Below are 20,859 nucleotides of genomic sequence, written 5' to 3'. Positions count from 1 at the left end.
ATTCGGAGAGTCAGATACCTTAGCAATAACCAGATGCTTGCATTTACCTGCTGAAAAATGACTATAAATGGCACTGAGTTATATTTATTGTCTCTTGGTAACACTGTACCAAGTTTGATCAGTTTAGAAGGAAAAAAAACAAACATTTTTCTCAGTCAGCACTACAAATTCAGCCTGCAATCTCTATTTCCAGCTGTACTTTTTCTGCTTCATACATCAGCAGCAGTATTCTGCCATTTGGAAAGTTGTTGATAATTCCTTTGATGATGCACGAGCCAGAATAGATTTCAGTTCACCTTCCCGTAGCTGTATTAGCTCTCTAGTGCTAGCTGGAGTGTAAAGTAGTCAATGCATTGTGATTTTACTTTGCAGCGTGTGATATGCACATTTAGTAATTTATAAATATGTCAACATTTTTAGGCCAAACAGCTGCTAAAATCAATAATTTTTGTTTTAAAGTATATGTTGGCCCTTCATTTCCTAGTAAATCAATCATAGATTGACATCAGAAGTTTGCTCAGGTACAATCCTCTTACCTCTAGCAAGAACTTGCTCATTGCTCTAGCCAACTGATTCTCCAAGGGAAAAAGAACTCTCAGATGATGTCTGTCACTGTACCTGAGATGATGGCCCTCAATCAATTTCATTGTCATCTCACTGATTCCATTAATCTTGACATTATTTCGTTCCAGGTCAGTTGCCAGCTCCTTCACAGAGTCTCTTTCTTCTTATGTTCCTTCCCTTACATTTTTGCTACAGTACTTTTCTATTCATAGCCCTTTTTTTAATTTTAAAAAGAGAAGATTTAATTCACTGTGATAGCAGCAATACTATGCCAATGGATTGTGTTGGTCTGCATAAACTGAGCAACATATTTGACAGTGAGATACAAAAAAGGAAAAAGATGATCTAATGGCTAGATCACAGAATTGCAAGTTAAGGGATTTTCTCAGCTCTCTTATGTAAGCTTGCGCAAGTCACAAATTTCCATACCTCAGTTTCTCTACCTGTAAATAAAATAAATAAATTATAAATATATTTGTTTTACCTGTATAATGCCGTAAAACATAACACAGTGTTTGACAGTTCTGTAAGTAAGGAACGGCAGTCTGTGGTAAAGACACTGGATTTGGAGTTCATTTTCTGACTCAGCCACAGACTGTGTGTGACCTTGGACAAGTCACCGAATCTCTTTGTGTCTCAGTTCTCCATCCATAGAACAGAATAATAATATTCCCTTTCTCCCTCTTTTTGCCTGTTGGAGTGAAGTGCTATGGCCTGTGTAATGCAGGAGGCCAGACCAGATGATCAAAATAGTTCTTTCTGGCCTTAAACTCTATGGATGAAGGGTACAGTATTAAAGCAGTAGACATCCTTGTTGCCCAGACTTACAGCATACATTTGCAGGTGGTTGCATTAACTTTTTCTCAGTGATCTCTATGGGGATTATGTAAAATCTGTATCTAGCACCAGAGATGTGCTTGACACTGTGCACATAAATTAAAAGACAGTCCCTGCCCCATGGAGTTTCCATCATCAATTAAGAGCTCATTGAAAAATTATCCAATTTTTTTCCATGGTAATTTGTTCTTTGTGAATGGTTTAAATCTCATGTTTCATTTAAATAAACTCCCTCATTGTCTGATTATTGGTTAAAGCAATAGAGGGCCTGATCCAAATAGAGGGCTCACTTTACCTAATAAGAGTCTTTCCCATGTCTTTGATTTGGTTTGGTTCAGGCCCTACATGATTTTCTAACCAAAGCTCTAAATTTAAATCTAAATAGACTTTCTTCTGTAAAATACACTAAAGCCTAATCAAGCTTTATGCCTATTGAGCTTTTGCAGGTTTTAAAAAAAACTAGGAGTGCAAGAGTTCCAGTGAAATCAACCACAGAAAATCCAGCAAAGCAAATCACTGCTCTCAGGAAAGAATTTAACTGAGATGATTAAACAGCTTCCCTTTTACTTTCAGAGACCAGTTCTTCACTGCACTGAGGCCTGAACTGAATAATGCAATTCTCTGGTCTGGTAGTTTGATGCTGCAATCTGAAAACAGAGAACCCTGTGAAAGACTGGAGAGGAAAAAGCTGGATCAAGTATGACTGAAAACAAATTAACTGACAAAGGTAGTAACAGTGAATTAAGCTTTAATAAGACTGCAAAATATAACCCCAGCCACTGGTCAAAAGTATCATGATCAACAGGAGACTATACCATAGGCCTAAATTTTTGCATTTAATCATTAATAAAAATAGCTGTAATGAAAAACAAAGGATGAGAACTATTTTTGACAACTTGTGGAAACAATTCTGTCAGGATTCCCAATACCAGCCCATTTTAATATTTTAATCTATGACCAAAGAGTCATAGCTAAATGAAAACTGTATTAGTGACTCTGTTTTCTGATGGGAGAGAGAAAAAAAAAAGGGCTGTTAGAGGCTGACAACGAAGTGGAAGTTTTTTGAAACACTGCAGACAAACACATGCCCCTGAATTTGTGTTCTTTAATAACATCACCTATGTTAAGTATTCATTCACTGAGATGTGATCCAAAAAAAAGAAACTGAGCACCCATGACCTACATTTAAAAACAATACCACAGTAGTTAAAATACATAAATCATCCAAAGCAGCAGGACTACTTCCCTTGTCATCTAATCACTAGTCAGCAGACCAATGATTCAAACCCACCACCTGACACCAAACAGAAATCCTTCACTCCTTTCCTCAGTGCTCCACCCCGGCTTGCTCAAATTACATTTGCTTTGCAGCATATCCAGGTGGCCAACAGATTCAAGAAATGTCAATCAGAGAAGAGAAGCGTTCCAAAGGAAAGGCACTCTTCACTGTGAAGGCTCTGCCAGCAGTTCCCTGCTGTTTATACTGGGGGGCGTGGAGGTGGGGTGTCCAGCTTAAGCACCTCTGCAGATCTTCACTGCAGCAGTAAGGCACAGACTGAGAAACAGTTTCATATAGGAAGGTCCCAGATCATTCAGGGCTGGAAAGGGCCAAAACACAGCTTTAAATTCCACCAAATAGTTCAGAGCCAGAAAGCACAAATTCCAGGGAACCGATCAAATGGGGATATACACCTTCTCACACCTCCCTTATCCTCAGACAATTCCCCATTCACTTCACAATAGACCACCTTTTAAAGTCCCTTTCTAAAAAAATCTTGCTTCAGCCTCACCTACACAGAGTCAGTATTTCGTAAGTTATTTTTGTTCTCTAACCCAGATAAATATTTCCATTCACTTGAAGAGCACTGTAGCAGAATTTCTTTACAGCTTTGTGGATAGAGTGCCTCCCGTTTCAAGTTCATATGCTTACATTTAATTTGTGTAGGTAGGAATATTTTGCTGTTTAATGTATGTAGAAGAGAACTGTAATAGGTTCTTTAAGTGACATGGGGAAAAATGCCCATGTCTGCCCCTTTAACTGGGCACAGTCAACTTGAAATATAATCAGGTTTTATTTTTTGTAAAGATCAGTTTAGTTTCAGAGACCACTCCTTAGCACTGCACCATCCCCACCTCTTCTTTCAATGTTTTTCACATTCCTATTTTTAAACAATATTTCTCTCTTCCTTGCTGCTATATTAAACTCTTACAAATAGCAAGGCACTGACGTCACAATAAACTAACTATTCACAAAATTTTGTCCAATATATCAAGTAAACAAGGTGAAAAAATATATTTTTTTTCCTCTGATCTCATTCAGTTATAACCCACTGAGGTGTTTTCTGTCAGGCATGTATGTTTCAGGTTGACTGTCTCTCTTTAACATGAGAGGAAAAGTAAGTAATGGAAAATGGGTAATTTTCTCCCATTTGCTAAGCCAACCTTCAAACATTGAACAAATCACTGGGGTATTACTTCCAATAAAGTCCTTGCGACTCCATAGTTCTGCTTAGGGTCAAATTTTTAAAGGTAATTAGGTGCCTAAACATGCAAATAGGTGCCTAGTGGGATTCTAAGCATGTAGCCACCTAACACCTATTGAAATCAATAGGAATTGGCCACCTAAATGCTTTTGAAAAGCCCACTTAGGCACCTATCTGCATCTTTAAGTGCCTAATTACCTTTAAAAATCTCACTCTTAAGAACCAAGAACTATGATGAAAAGCAGTGCTGAATAAAAGCTGTTGAATGGATTAAACGTGAGTACTCTAATATGATTTGGCTTGATATTATTTCTCTTGCAGTAGCACCTAAGAGCACAAGTCATAGATCAGGACTCCATTAGGAGCAAGTTTGGTAAGGATCCATGCTTAGTTTTCCCATAGTGCCATCTTTTATTCTTAGAAAAAAAAGTCTAGGTTTAGGAAAAATTCACATTGTAAAGATTTTTTGTTTTAAAAAGGGTAACCATTTTTATTTGTATTTCAACATTCCATACCACTATGTAATGACATTCATCTCCAAAAATTACTTATTTTGCAGGGGAAGAGAGAAATTTTCATTAGCTAATAAGTGTATAAAATGGTAACATTCTAAAACACCAACAGTGAGACTTCTAACCTCGGTGCCTAAAGTTAAGTTCACCAAGTCTATATTTAAGCCCTTAAATAAGTGGCCTGATTTTATAAAGAGTTGAGCACCCAACAGATCACATTAACTTCAGTGGGTTTGGTAAACAGGTCTTCCTTGTGAAGGAGTCTATTCTATTTCTCCTGTGGCAAGGATGGGTTAGGTATTGCAGCCTGAGGCCTCTTTTAGAACTACTGCAGTGTATTCAGAGTCATCTATGAGAACCAGGCCTATCTATTTGTCATCTTAAGTTAAATGTCTGCTGCTTTCTAAAGAGGAGCAGCAGAAGCTGGGACTTGAAGTGCTTCTTTATCACGATCCTCTAGGGACAATTGAATCAACATAACTAGTGTTCCAGCTGTGGGTCATAGATGCTACAGACACATGTATAATCTGGGTCTGATTCTCCACTTGCATCAGTATCTCTCGTGAGGTCAATGGAGTCACCTCAGTGGTATAAAACCAGTGCAAGAGGTGAATCAGGTTCATGTACAGCAGTAGTGGAATGGTTGTCAGTCTGAAGCACTAAGGAACATGCAAGCCTATACCCATGCCCTGCTTGAGTATTTACTCCTGGCAGTGAGGCTCCTGGTGGAAGTGTCTGCCACTTACCAGAGGGAATTCAGCCACTGAATTCCCAACTGTTTTAATCCTCCAGAGTATGAGCAGAGACCAGACACTGCCGCTGTCGTAGGGCCTCTGGGAGAGCTCTCAGGGTGAAGATCTTCAATCTGGCATCCCTGCCTAAGAACTGTGTCCATATGGCCCCCTTCCTAGTCCCCAGTGCTGCCTCCTCAGACTCTTCCTGTAGCTTAAATGCACATCCTCTTCCCAAATCCCACCCAATGGTACGAGCCTTCTGGGTTACCTCTTCGGGAGGGCACATAGTGGGCATAACTTATAAAATGCACAGACATGTTGCACAGAAATTTATCACATAAACACACAGATCCTCAGAAAAAAATCCTACATATATATCCCTGCCTCAGTTTCCTCATTACTCCAGAGCAGGGGTTCTCAAGCTTCATTGCATCGCGATCCCCTTCTGACAACAAAAATTACTACATGACCCCAAGAGGAGGATTAAAGGCTGAGACCACCCAAGCCCCACCACCCCAGGTGGAAGGTCCTGTAACCTGAGCCCCATCACCCATGGCTGAAGCCCTCGGGCTGTGAGGCTCAAGCTTTGGCTTCAGCCCTGAGTCCCAGCAAGTCTAATGTCAGCCCTGGTGACCCCATTAAAACAGGGTCATGACCCACACTTAGAGAAAATAAATTGGGGGAAGTTTCCAGCCAGCCCATTGTCATTCAGAGATTTCTTCCCGCATAGGCAGTCCTTCAGTTCTTATGACCCAGCATAGCCCCTGGTCTGACAAAAATGTGACACAGCCCTGCCAGCTCAGGGTAGCTTCCACATTTACTTAGAGGCATTAATGCAGAAATATTTATAGTAACTTCATTATATCAACCAGAATTCATAAGCTGTAAAGACAGAACCCCCAAATCATCACAGGTTGTCATTTAATCCCTTCTGGAAAGGGCCAAGTGGCACGTAGTGCTAATAGCCTCAACTCTCAGTGATCACAATGAGAAATGAGGGTGTTCTGCACTCCTCAGGATCAGGCACTGGGTTGACAACACTTCAGATTCCATTGTCCAATCAGGAAAGATTTACTAAGGGCTTGTCTACATAAAAAAATAAAATGAATTAACTAAAGTTATGAAGTTAAAGTGCAGAAGTTAACTTATGTGCACTAACTTCACAACTTTAGGGTATACCTACACTGCATGCTCCTTTCCGTGGTGTGTAGCGTAGATACAGACATACTCCCCCTAGCCCAGATATGAACAGCAGCATAGACTGAGGCACAGCTTAGGAGAGTAAAGACAGGCCTGAAGGGCCTGGGTATGCAGCCAAGTACATATCCTACATGGCTCTCTGCTTACTCAAGCCATGTCTCCCCCAGCTACATGCTCTTTTTAGGAACAGAATGTCCTGCTGACTCCCTGGTGCTGGAGCCCTTCCCCACTACAGGAAAAGCTCTGGCAGTCAGAAGCCAGCGGGGAAAGGGTCCTCCCACTTCAGGAAAAGACTCCAGCAGCAGGGAAAAGGCTTTGGCAGGGCCAAAAGGCGCGCACGCACACGCACACACCCACCCACACACCTTTCGTCCTTGTCGTGAAAGGCTCCAGCAGCAGGGAGCAGCTGAAGCCTTTTCCCCACTGCCTCCCCCCCACAGCCTTTCATTGGCACGTGTAGCTACACACCACAGTATGGACACAGCCTGCTTTTCACTGTGACGTGTAGATACATGTACACTACACGTTGTGGCCAGTGGTGTCTAGTGTAGACATAGCCTTGTTAACTTAACTTTCCCGAGTGTCCCTGTGTAGACAAGCCCGTAAAAGGGCTTCTTAATAACTAATGAAGAGCCTTCAAATATAAACAGTCCTCAAAAGCACAGGCTCAAGAAGTCAAATCAACTTTAATTTATTCATCCATTATTCAGATTTACAGGGAATTTTTATAATCCAGTGATAGGTTTAAAGTGTTATCTTTGTCTGGAAAGTACAGATTGTTCTTTCTTCAACTATTTAATCTAAAATACCATCTACTTTAAAACTGAGCTCTGAGACTTTTAATATAGCTTTATTATACTCCTTGCTAAAAACAAGGTTATAGCAGATCTTCATTTCCTTATATAGGCCAACAATATAAAAATGAATTTTACTGAAACTCCTATTGCCTTTCAAAGGTTTAATGCTAATGCTTTTAAATTAATAAAACCATCAATGTCAGTGTAGAAAAGTTAAAGAAAAGACTTTTTTTAAGGTCACTGGTAATATATTAGCATTTTCATTTAAAAATCACATTTTTCAAAGCATCTCAACAACTTCAGAACCGAGCTCTTTTAAATGGACAGTATAAGTCTGAATCTGAACTTTTTCTTTTTATCATTCTATAGAAAGTGTTTGCATTAGTTCAGTCCCTTTTCTATTCAAGAGAAATTATCACACACACACACACACACGCATTAGTAAAGTCATGGGTTTATTTTGCAGTGTAAACTAATGTTGATACTGCTGGGAGACTTACCACCTTGGGAAGTGACTCGTCAAGTCTCATACAGGATGTTAAGCTGGGTCTGGGTTATACATTACACACATAGAAAATGTAGAAGGAAAACCCAGGGTGCTGTGTGAAGTGGTACCGGTGATTCAACAGGTGAGGACTCATCTCTTTGAGTCAGTACTGAATCTATGGTCCACTGTGGTAATACAGGTATGGAATGACGGGAGGTGCCAGAGTTTGACTGAAAATAAGCCCAGGCTAGATCAGTCATGGTCATTGACTATGACATGAAAATTTTGCCAGAGCAGATGTGTTAGCCCCAGCACTTGAGTCAATTCAAACTTGGAAAATTATACTTTATTTAAAATTAAGCAGGTAGTTTCAACTGGAGAAGTTATTCCTCATTTTCCCTCCTGGAAACTGATTTGTAAAAAGGAGGGCACCCAAAATAACAAGGGGTGTGGGTGGTGGTTAAGCTAGCCAGCAGCAGGGACTGATGGGATAGGGAGGGAAACAAGCTGGCAAGTACCAAAGATGGGGAGAAAGACAAGCTGGAAGGCAGCAAAAGCTACGTGAGGTTTGACTGCACAACTTTTTCTGATCCTGAAATTCCTGGCTGCCTCTCAGAATCCCAAGTGGAAGGGAGAGATGGGGCAGAGTGTAAACTTAGTTAGCTTTTGTGGTGTGGGGCTTTAAATATTCTATTGATATTCTAGATTAAGTTAAGTTGTATGAAGAAAGGTTATTGGCCTAATTCTCCCTTCACAGACATTGTTGGTAACTTTATAGGCTTCAATGGAGTTACTGATTATTGTCACTAAGAAGGGGTGTGGCTTAATGGAGACAGAACTAAACTGGGACTCAGGAGACCTGGGTTCTATTTCTGGCTCTGCCACTAGCCTGCTGGGTGACCTTGGGCAAGTCACTTCCCCTCTTTGTGTCTCAGTTTCCCCATCTGGAAACGAGGGATAATGATACTGACCTCCTGAGTAAATCACTGAGATATATAGTGCTTTGCATCAGTAGAAAAGCTAGGTATTATTACATTATAATAAGTGTGTTTAACGCTTAAGTTTAAAGGATTCCTTGTAGTAATATGCACTATATGAGGGGGAGTGGGGAACGTGCTGTTTATCTAGGAAAGCCAGGTTTCATTAAACAGTAGACACAGTAATATATTACTCCAGAGAAGAATAATCCTAAATAAATTTATTGCAGATATTAAAATGAAATGAAATTGTCCAAATACTGATATGAAAAAGGACTTCGTGATTAAAGTGGTAAAACAGGATGTGCATACTGAAACATCAAGTGACTTAAACAGTATAAAAAGGGCACATGCCAAGAGGACAGAGAGCTTTCCTTACATGGAACTGTCTCCCATGGACCTTAAGAGAGCCATAAACTAGAAGAGAGATATAAAACAGAGATATAAAACCTTGGAAACAAAGTCTAGTGTCAAATTCTGTGTTTTACTTCATCCTCTCTCTTATCCATTCAACCCCCATTACAGCGAATAGGGCGTACAAGGGGAAAACAAGTCAGAATCTGGCTTTTAGAATTTAAGAAGTGTAGTCTTGCTTGTATCCTTCTGCAATGTACTACAATGTCTAATTTTGCGCACACATAATTTGATGATTCAAAAATTACAGAATTATAGTGTTATTTTATTGCACATTATTTGGTTATGGATACGCAATGTGCTACCAAACGAGGGTATGTAAAGCAAAAGCAAGCACTCCGGAGATGTTAGATGCCATATTGAATCTGTACATGAGAATTTTTTTTTGGACTGTCTAAGGAAAAGTAATCACATATGATTAACAAACGATGCTGTGAATTATTTTTGTTAGCGAAAAATTCCCCTTAGAGACCTGCATAATAGATCTTGACTGACATTTAACTTTCCCATTAGACATAAAAGAAGCAATTTCCATAGTGAGTATAAGCAACTGTCATGCCAATCCAGGAAAAACTCTGCTCAGATATCCAGGCTTCTAAATGTTGTATTTTGTTCTAAGACAGACTATGTTACAGTTGATTGTGAGCATGCAATACATATTGAGTGCACCTAGTTTCCTAGCTTTTTATCATTGCTTACCTGAAGAGCAAATAGGAAACACAGTGTAAGCTCAAAATATTTTGGACAAGTATGGATATTACAAAAAGTAACTTCAACGGTAGTGCAAGGGAAAAGATGTTGGGGCCCTCTTTATACTTAATATATGGAGATATACCTATCTCAGAACTGGAAGGGACCCCCAAAAGGTAATTGAGTCCAGCCCCCTGCCATCACTAGCAGAATGAAGTACTGATTTTGCCCCAGATCCCCAAGTGGCCCCCTCAAGGACTGAACTCACAACGCTGGGTTTAGCAGGCCAATGCTCAAACCACTGAGCTATCCCTAGTTGACTAGTGTGATTGCCCCAACCCTAGCTGGCCTGAGGGTAAAAATAAACTTGAACACATGGGTTTAAGTTCTGGCACCAGGAAAACATCTTTTACTCAGTAACCACTCACATAAGGAAAAGGATTCTCTGAAACCAAAATCCAAAAAGTACAATGAAAGTCTTCCTACATTCCAAAAAGAAGGGGTCGGGAAGGAATTTTCCTCCAGGGTAGATTGGCTGTGGCCCTGGAGGTTTTTCGCCTTCCTCCGAAGCATGGGGCAGGGGTCGCTTGCTAAAGGAGTGGGGGGATCGGCTTATGTGGCCTGCATCTTGCAGGAGGTCAGACTAGATGATCATAATGGTCCCTTCTGATCTTGAATTCTATGATTAAGTACAGTACAATACCTTTCTGTTCTCCTCAAAGTTTCAGACACCAGGAGCTGCTTTCACCCTCTGCTGCTTTTATTTTTTGGGGAATCAAGTGATTGTGTGACTCATCACCATTCCCTTCTAGAGATGAAGCTGGCCATCATGATAAGCCTTCTGCCACAGAATCAGATGGTTGCTACCTTATCCAATGTCAGCATTGCTTGTATCTGGCTGTACTCAACCTCTGGTTTTGGGGCCCATTCGACTCATCCCTTGATACTTGTAAGCAAAATTTTCCAATTTGGGTGTCAAAGGTTAAACACAAAATCTATTCAAAAGAGGCCAGATTTTCAGAGGTGCTGAGTACCTGCATCTCCAATTGAAGTCACAAAGAGCTGCGAGCACTTATCTCTAAATCAGGATCAAGGTTTCTCAGGCGAGGCCCCTAAAAATTGAGGCACCCAAAATTAGTGTCCATGCTACTCCTGACAAATTACACTTAATGCTTGTAAGCAGAAGGAAATGTGAACAAAAACTAAAACTTTAGATTTGTGATGCAGTCTGGGATTTCATTTGTGTCATTTATGTATATCGAAGCAGTGATTGTTTCTGCCATAAGGTGGGTGCTAGAAAGAGAAAGGTCAACAATAGAAAAATAAATGTATGTATTCCATCCAATTGCACAGCTCACAACTGATGGCAGCTTAGGTATTTTATGCAATAGACGCCTCGAACAAGAAGTAGCCAGCATTTAATAAACACAGTAGCTATGTTCGGAGAAATCATGCCCTTTTCAGTTGATTGTATCCTCAGAAAAGCAAAAGGTTAGTACCGAATTCAAAGTCAACACCTCAGCTGTCATTACATATAGCAGCATAACAATCTAGTTGAACTGAAAAGTTAGGTATTGTGCTATAGTAAACATTCTGAACAATTAATGCAATTATACTTAGGTTTGTGCTTCACAAAATATCAAGGATTTGAAGTGTGATATCCTTTCTCAGTCTTAACAATACAATACATTACACTAGTAAATGAAAGCGGGATCAAAGCAGTCAAAGATTTAAGGACGAGGTTACTTGTTTCTGAGATGCCTTTGTAGATGTCACACTCCTACTGCACTCATTTCAACTGTGTGGTTATTATTCAGTTTTAAACCTCTCGTGACATCCCTTTAAAACCCATCTGTCCACAGTAAATTGGACTGATAAGAGCATAGGGTGCAGAACTCAATCAAGTTTAGGTTTACTGTAGTCCCTTCTCATTCTGGGTCCAATTCTGCCACCCTCATTCATAATGAGCAGCACTTGACTGGCTCTGTGGTCAAAGAAGATTCCGAAGCTCACCAGATCTTGGTGTTACAGGGTGAGGCAGCCTTACACTATCTTGTGCACCCAGGAGATGAGGTAGGGTACAAAGGAGTAAACATATTTGAAAGGGTTTCCTGACTCCATAACTAGCCAGACAACAGCATCTGCAGTGTGTGGAGGGGAATCACCCACCCCAGTTTTTATCAGAATGGAGAATCTGTATTGAAGGGAAATGCACATAAAAAGGTGCATGGTGGGAGATTCTTCACCAGAATCTTTAGAAATGCCTCAGGGAATTGCTTCCCTATTAGAAAGTGAAGACATTTCAAAAGGGATTTTAAGCAAAATAGATGCATTATGTATTTGCACAGAGAACAAGGGAGCAGGGTAACATTAACACTTCCTTCTTCCCCACTTCCACTGTAAGAGAAAGGGAGCTGGTGGAGGCTGGAATCTTTACCCCCTTCTACTACCGAAGTTGAGAGAGAGTGAGTGAAAGTGCTAGAGTCTCCTTCACCTCTCCTCTCTGGGAGAGGCAACAGGAGTTGGTATTTCCTTTTTCTCCTTTCAGGATTTGCCTTTCGCCCTGTAGGTTATCGGTGGAAGGGAGAGATCTTTCTTTAGAGGAGGAGGAGTAAAAGGGGATTCCCTTTTCTTTCCCTGTCAGGTGCTGTTGCTCTTCTACTGGAAGAAAAAGATGGAATCCCTAGGAACTCCTCATCATCAGCTCCCCCAAGCCAGAGAAGGGGGAGCTAAATTCCACCTCTCTCTCTTTTGGCTTAACCTTTGCTTACTCTGAAAATAGTCCCTTTGATTTCAAAGGGAGTAAGCCATTGGTCAACCTGAGGTTTTTTGTTTTCTTAACTCCTTTTCGGAGGGCAGCATCAATGTCCAGAGTGCCAAGATTTGAAGAGTTATTTACATACCCAAGTGGGACACTTGCTTTGAACACCAGCACCTGCAACCACCCACAAATCACTTTTCAACATGTTAGGCAGTTCATTAAACACAAATCAATACAAGCTGTCTTAAGAAAGCTGTTTGTTTATCAGTCTGTCTAGGGTAATTTCACCTAGCAAAAACAAATATTTACTCTCCATGCAGATTGTCAGGGCTACAGTAAATAACCATTTCATTTCAGTGCAAGTTTAATGCAGCAGCCTAGGCTCTCTCGGGAGGAAGAGTTATAACTAGGGTGACCAGGCAGCAAGTATGAAAAATTGTGTGGGGGGAATAGGTGCCGATATAAGAGAAAGCCCTGAATATTGGGACTGTACCTATAAAATGGGGACATCTGGTCACCCTAGTTATAACACTACCACAGATTGAAAGATTAGTTGGCTTTACCTGGAGACTTTTTTCTTCTATCTTTTTCTGAAGTATCTGAAGGCACTTGGTGAAGTCAGTGAAGTCTTGATCCGGTGTCTCTATCAACTCACACCCCTAGCAATAAAAATAGGAAATGAAAGAACACAAATGGTCAATTATTTCTCAGTTTCAAGAACAAGAAAAAATGGTTTCTCTAGTCGTTTGCTAGTCTTATGATGTACATCATGACTATGTAGATTGGATTATATATTGATGTATGTTGTTCTTAATGAAATGAACTGTGGCCCATTTGCCCACAAGTCTGTGCACAGAGATTCAGAATCAGAATACAAAAACTGTAAGGCGGAGAGATGCTGAGGACCTAAGCCCCACACCTAACTAGATACACAAGTTACTCTACTAAATTCAGAGAGAATATTTGAGAGTCTGGATACGCATGTCCTTAAGTGGTATGTTGGATCGGTGCCTTCCCAAGAAATGAAAGTTGCAAGTATTCAGCGCCTTGCAGAATCACACTCTTTTCCAGTAGTTGCCCTGGTGCTGCAATTGTTACATTTCTACTATATGCTGAAACCCGTGTATAAATGTAAGGCCACAAGAACGTCAGCTTGCTGCAACTAGCAACGTTGTGTAAGTTAATTTGGAAGGATTTAAAAATCAAGCCTCCTTATACTACAGAAAATAATAGAACACGTTAAAAATGGAACAAAGCAGGAGTTCAGATTTCTTAATTCAGAGCTAAAATAATTCCTAAGCCTCTGCCAAAGAGCTGAGTAAGGAAAAAGTAATGTCTACCGTATAAAGTCACCATTCAAAGAGGTTTCAAGGATACAAAACACCCGTATGGCATCATAAATTATAATAAGAACCATACTTGCTAGATTTAGAGGTTCCCTTACCTACCACTTCAAGGTCTCCTTAAAAGCTTCCTGGCTCTATGTCTGTCTGATTCATTTTATATTTCTGCCCTACACTGTATTGACCGATAAGAAAATTAGGTTCTCACCGCTCAAAACATATGATAAGAGTCTAAAAAAATATTGCATACAATGTTGGTAAGGCAAATAAAACAAATCTTGTCAAGTTTCTCCCCCATCTCCATATTTAAAATATAGGGCCAGAAACTCAAAACAGAGGCAGAATTCACTAATGCAGCATGCAAGTAGCGCTTAGTTATTCGCTTACAGCAAAATGACAAATCCGCAATAGGAAAACGGGGTAAACTCTTATTTTGCTGACTGAAAATGTGTTTTCTGTTTACAGCTGGAGTTTATACACAAACAAACAAAATGGCAGCAAACTGGGGAAGGGGGGAAATAAAGGGGAATCGTTGAGAAGGGAATGGCACATATTTTGTTCCCAACATGTGCTCACCTCGAAAGCCTTTGGGGCCAAACCAGTTTATTTGTGAAGAATGAAGTGGTGGCTTTTCTGGCACCTGACAGTACTCTAAAGTTCAGGGGCATATTAGGGTTGTTCCAATACAAGTGCACAGGGAGTTCCTGCCCCACCCAGCAAGCCTGTGAAGAAGGCAGCAATAATGCTATTGCCACCATAGAGAGAGAGGGAAAACCTAGCACTGATTGTAAGGCTCCAGGAGGTGTTAGGTAGTTTGGAGTGTGGCAGTGTTCCCACTCCTCTGTCCAACAGTGAAGGCTACGAGGCAAGCACTGTGGGGAGCTACATAGCTTCTACAGGTGTAGAAAGAGCTATAATGAGCATGCTCTTGGAGGTTATATCCACTTCTATCCTATGTGGGTATAATTCTGCAACCCACCAACGCCTCCCCTTCTCTCTCCCTCCCAAGAAAACTATGGAGCCTTAACTGAGCATTAATTACTGGAAAGAGTCCTTTACTTAATCAGGATAAGGTGACTTGTAGAAAAAGAACAAGCAATGTTTAGAGCTGCTCAACAGCCAAGGAAACTTTTCAAATGTATTTAATGTTCAGACCCTGTGGGCAGCTGGGAAAACAAACAACGCTGGGGGAAAAAACAGCACTGCTCAATGCCTATAGAAGTGTTCCAAATTAAACCTGCTGCCTGCAACAAGTGGCCACACTGGGAGGCTGCCCCCTCCTGCCTTTGGATACAGCCCGCAGGGCTGCATCCCTGCTGGTTCCATCCACTTCACCATACATTTCTTCGACTCCACAGAAAAAAAAAGTCAGATTGTTTTCCGGCTGACTTAGAGTCTGTATCCAACTGTTTCTCACATAATCAGCAACTTCCCTGAGGCTAATAAAGCATCTATTCCTCAAAGCATTTGATCCTTGGACTTTCCTCTCTCTGAAATGACCTGAACAAATGGGAGCTTTTTTAAGGAAAAAAAAAACTTCTGGAACTTGTCAGCTTTCTTTCTTGTCTGCACTCCCAAGCCTTCTCCTCTGGAAAAAAAAAACACCTCAGGTCTTGAATAGTGTCATCTCAGCTCACCACTAGACACCCAAAGCAATTAGTGCCTCCACAGTCACTTCAATGCATCCATCCTGATTACAACAGGTATCCAACCTGTTCAAAATACTCTACAGACAGCTTTTATACTCAAACTCTTGGACAACAGAAAGAAATTGTCCACAGAGTATTTAGAAGAGGATGGACACTCTTTAAAGGGAAGTCCACTGACCTCAATGAACTCACTGGGATACAGCCCAGATCTGGCGAGATCCACCTTTAAACGCCTTCCTCTCATATTGTGCATGTGGTACGGTCATGAAAAAAGCCTCAGAGAAGTTGTGAAGATTTGTCATATTACCCCAAACCAAAAAGGATTTTCATCTTAACCAGAAAGATGACAGAAACCAACCCCAGGGAGGTTAACATGTAGTAGGGTTTCGCAGTAGAATGTTGCTAATACTGTGAGATCCCTTTCTGAAGGTATTGAACTGGAACTGAGTTGGACAATAATATTGCTAAATGTGATTCCTTAACTGAAGCCCACTTGAGAAGAAGAGTCTGCTCACTCGCTAATAGTGGGGCAGAGTCATTATTTTATGTCTCCAGTGACAGGAGAAACTAGGTTGTGAACGACTGCATGAAAAGACAAGAACCCTCCTCAAACTGTTCAGAGTTCCCTAACCCGGAAATCCCAGACTCCAATGCAAGGCTCAAGTCCTGCTGGAAAACTCTGGAACACTATCCTATCACTTCTTTGGGAGCTAGACCACCATTCTGGCACTTTCAGTACTATCACTTATGGGTTATAGAAGTGCCAGAACACACTTCCAGTACCATTTTTCCATCTTGAGCATAGCCCCCATAGCCAGTCTTCTAACAACAAGAAAGTGAAGATGACAGGTGATGACTAAATCAATGGCAGGAATGGTTACTCCCAAGCTTGGGGAGAAAGGACAGGAGAGTTTAGGACAGCTCCTAAATTCACAACAGAGAAGGAGGGTCTTATCTTTTGACAGGATCATTCCTTGGCTCCAGAGTGCTGGCAGAAGTAAGCAGTTTATAGGTCAATTTAACCCCCCCTCAACAATGAAGTATCCCTTTCTGCAATCACCAGCAGAGAGTCTTATCTCCTCCCTGCAGAGTCAATTTCTGGCAATTGCAGGCAGACTATAACTCTGCATTAAAATCTAGGAAGGCTGAACTACTTTACACTCTATTTTTCAACTGAGGGTCTATGGAAGCTTTTACCATTTATCATTTTCTGTTATTAAGAAAGCCGTCTTGTAAGATGCTCTTGGAAAATAAATAAATTATATATATATATATATATATATATATAAATAAAAGCAGCTACAAGGCAGTTCTCAGAAGACTCAACTGCAAGCCGCTGGATGTAAGCTGTTGTAATGAAATATCACAGTTCTTGGAGGAACCAGAGGTATGCCACACTTCAAGTGCAAACACCAAAAATATTCTGGACAGTCTCACTAGAACCTTCACAGCATATTGACTGTAAAAGACCTGGAAGAAAGATTCCAGGAGTCCAGTTCTCTAAATTCAAAATGGCATTTGAAGTGCTTAATTTAGTAACAAATTAAAAAGGTTGCTGTACCCATGGTATTGCTAACAAGATTAATAGCAAAAAATGAAGTCATAACTTGAAGAAAGGAACCCCATAAAAAGGAGGGAAAATAAATATGTTTCTACTCAAATTCCATAGCTGGTACAGCTTTGACAGTTGCCCACATTATCCTGTGGGTCCCACTGTAAGTCATGTTGGAAAGTAATGACAAGAACGTGTAGGTAAAAACACTTGAGTGATCATGGAGGACTTCAATTTGAGTGACATATGCTGGAGGTCTCATACTGTCAGTACTAAAACATCCTTGGAATTTCTAAATATTATAGATGACCATTTCTTAATGCAGAAAGCCTTGCATACCAGCACAGGGGAATTCTATATTAGACCTTGTCTTGATGGATAAGGAGAAACTGATCACAGATTTAAAATTAATAGTAGCTTAGGTACAAATGATCATGACTTGACCACTTTTATAGTGTGCAAATAGAATTCAAGACCAGCGCAGTGATATGAACACTTGATGCTTTAAAAGGGCCCATTTCACAAAGCTGAAAATAATTATGACACAAGTCAGTTTGGAAGAATTTAATCAGAAAAATATGAATTTTAATTGGGAATTGTTTAAGAACACTTTATTAGATGCCCCCAAAGCCACAATTCTACAATTGAGGAGAAAGCTGTACTGTTTAAAAAAAACCTGATCTGGTTTAGAGGGGAAGTGAAGACAGTTATTTTTATTTTTTATATAACAAATGGAAGAATAGGGAAATTGGCAGTAATGAATATAAATCAGAAACGAGGAACTGTAGAACGTTAATAAGGGAAGAAAAGAGATACACAGAGAAATTTATGGCCAACAGAGTTAAAATAAACCTCCTCCTGACAGTCTTTATTTATATTAGTAACAAGAAGAATCCTAATAATGGTATTGATCCACTACTACATGGAAATGATAAAATGATCAATAATAAAGCAGAAAAGGCAGAAGTGTTCCATATGTATTTCTGTTCTGCATTTGGGGAGGTGTGCGGGGGAAGATAATGTAGTCAGATAATGAGGAGGATGTAAAACATTCCATTCTTTCAATTCCACCAGTATCTGAGGAGGATGTTAAACAAAAGCTACAGAAGTTGGACATTTTAAAATCAGCAGGTCAAGACAACTTACATCCAAGAGTTTTAAAAGAGCTGTCTGAGTGGCTCACTGGACCATTAATGTTGATATTCAATAAGTCTTGGGACAATGGGTAACAATAATAAGTGCCTATGCCCCAACACTACTTATTCCCAAAGAAAAGATGACTCAGTTTTATGGCCAGTTGAGTGACACCTTAAGAAACGTACCCAACAATGACAAAATCTTATTATTGGGTGACTTCAATGCTTGCGCTGGAAATTATTACATCACTTGGAAAACAGTCATGAGCAAATTCAGAAATGGGTCTCTAAATACAAATGGAGAACTACTCCCTAGCAAGGTCAAACTCTGTGCAGAGTGTTATTACAAACACCCTTTTCAACATGCCAGAAAAGTGGTTCTATTCTTGGCAGTACTGTCAGTTAAAATGAAGACACCTTCTAGACTAGTCATTACTCATCATAACGCCTGAGGGATGTTTACATTACCAGGGCTAGGCAAGGCACAGAATGTTTTGTGGATCACCAGCTTATTCATACTAGACAATCTCGGGATTCACAGTCCTAGACTGAAAATTGCCCCCCAAACTAAACAGACATGTCCAGGTCTCGAAATTTTGCACAGAAGAGGGGAGAACCCAGTTAGTAACTTCCATTCATGCCGCACTATTAAGCTGTGCAAATTCAAGAGTAAGCGGACTGTCGCTGAAAAGTGGGGTGCCTTTCAAATTGCAGCACAATCAACAGCTGAAGAAGTCCTTGGTGTCCAAACTTAGCATCAAACCAGTCCACATTTTGCCAAGGACAATATTCAAGTACTCTTTGTGGCCCATCAAGCTATGCACAGAGTTGAACAACCCCTCCTCCTCAAAATCTGAAGTGCAGAAAAAGCTCCAGGAGATGGAAGACACTTAGTGGAGAAATAAAGGAACAGAACTACAAGCTCTTACTGATACTAACAACACCTGAGGTTTTTTTTCAGGAGTTAAAGTCCATTTATGGACCATGAGAAGCCAATAACTGTCCAATCCGGTCCACTGATGGCATCACCCTCCTGACTGAGCACAGTAGGATATTAGAAAGATGGAAAGAACATTTTGGGACTCGCCTCAATCGTGAGTTGAGTGCATGTGATCAAATAGACTCAATCGAGCAAAGAACAGTCCCATTTGAACTTGAAGGTTCACCAACCTCGGAGAAAACCAAAAACGCATTTATGGAAATGACAAACGGAGCTGATGAAATCCCAGTTGAAGTGTTGAAACACAGTGGTCCTACACTTTGTAAAGCTTTACTAGATTTACTTTCTGCTGGGAAAATGAGGCTTTACAAGCGTAAAGGATACAGACATGATTGTGGCAATTATCATGGCATTTCACACCTCTCCATCACTGGTAAGATCCTTGGTAAGCTGTTGCTGAAAAGACTTCAGGCTACTGAAGATGATATACTCCCTGAATCCCAGTGTGGTTTTCGTTCATCACGCAGCACTGTTGACATATTTACCCTACACCAGTTACAGGAGAAAGCTTCTGAACAACAAATGCCCCAGTAGGTTGCCTTTGTCAACCTTAGTAAGGCGCTCTACTCCATCAGATGCTCTGTTCTGTGGTGCCTTCTTGCAAAGTTTGGCTGCCCAGACAAATTAATCTTATATGCTGCTTCCATGACAACATACAGACCCATGTATCAGTGGGTGCCGACTCATCTGATCCCTTTCCTTTAGCCCATGGGGTTAAAGAGGGCTGTGTGCTTGCCCCTACATTATTTACTTTGTTCTTGGCTAGAGTGCTAGAAGTTGCCTCATATACTACCCCTACAGGTGTGACTTTAACAACCCTATTTGATGGCAGACTTCTAAACCCTCACCGATTCAAGGTCAAAAGCAAATCCCAGCAAAATGAAATAAAGGATCTATTGGATGCTGATGACTCAGCATTTGTCGCCCTTTCTGAGAATGACCTGCAGCATTTGCTGAATTCCTTTGCCCATGCTATATCCCTTTTTGGCCTTTGTATTAATATAAAGAAAACAGAAATCCTGTGTCAACCATCTCCTGGCAGAAGCCCATTACTTCCATCATCACAAGAAATAAAACTGAATGGCTGCCAATTAAATAATGTCAAGTCCTTCTGCTACCTAGGTAGCACAGTTACATCAGCAGCATCGATAAAGAACTTTCAGCACATTTCAAGTCAGCGGCCTCAGCTTTTGGTAGTCTACAAAAAAGTCTTTGGACAAGATAGGGGTGTGGGAGAGGGAAGGTCAAAGTGTCCACAAAATGCCAAAAACTTACAGAGCTGTGCTCCCTTGTCTTCTATGCTCTTTAGAGATCTGCCCCCTTTATTGTCACCATATCCCACAACTTGACTGCCTGCAACAATGCCACCTACGCAGCATAATGGGAATCAATTGCGCTGACACACACCAACAACTGAGTACTACAGCTAGCAGCCATGCTAGCATGGAGGCAAATGACTTGGGTCAGCCACATCATATGTACGGATAACAATCGACTAACTAAGAGTTCTAGATAGTGGATTTGAAAAAGGGAGTAGGAACTCCACTACAAGGACTGCATTAAGCAGCACATACAGTCTGCCGGGATGGACTTAATGACCCGGGAGGATATGGCACATGACAAGCAAGCTTGGCACTCTGCTATGAAGGAAGCAAAACATGCAATAGAACAGCAGTTCTCAACCTTTTTCTTTCTAAGCCTCTCCCCTCCCCCATGCTATTAA

At 40.7% G+C, this 20,859-nt stretch overlaps 1 protein-coding gene across 7 annotated transcripts in view; it reads right to left on the bottom strand.

Moving 5' to 3' along the window:
• Positions 1-20,859, bottom strand: part of TPK1 (thiamin pyrophosphokinase 1) — a 496,414-nt gene that overhangs the window by 189,040 nt on the left and 286,515 nt on the right. For all 7 annotated transcript variants that reach the window (XM_045002743.1, XM_045002746.1, XM_045002744.1 and 4 more), the window contains one exon: positions 13,020-13,115. In XM_045002743.1, the coding sequence (XP_044858678.1) occupies positions 13,020-13,115 (96 nt within the window). The remainder of the gene's footprint in view (positions 1-13,019; positions 13,116-20,859) is intronic.

This window comes from Mauremys mutica, chromosome 2 (assembly GCF_020497125.1).
Source record: "Mauremys mutica isolate MM-2020 ecotype Southern chromosome 2, ASM2049712v1, whole genome shotgun sequence".
Classification (NCBI taxonomy): Eukaryota; Metazoa; Chordata; order Testudines; family Geoemydidae; genus Mauremys; species Mauremys mutica.
This window is presented reverse-complemented; position numbering and strand designations above follow the sequence as displayed.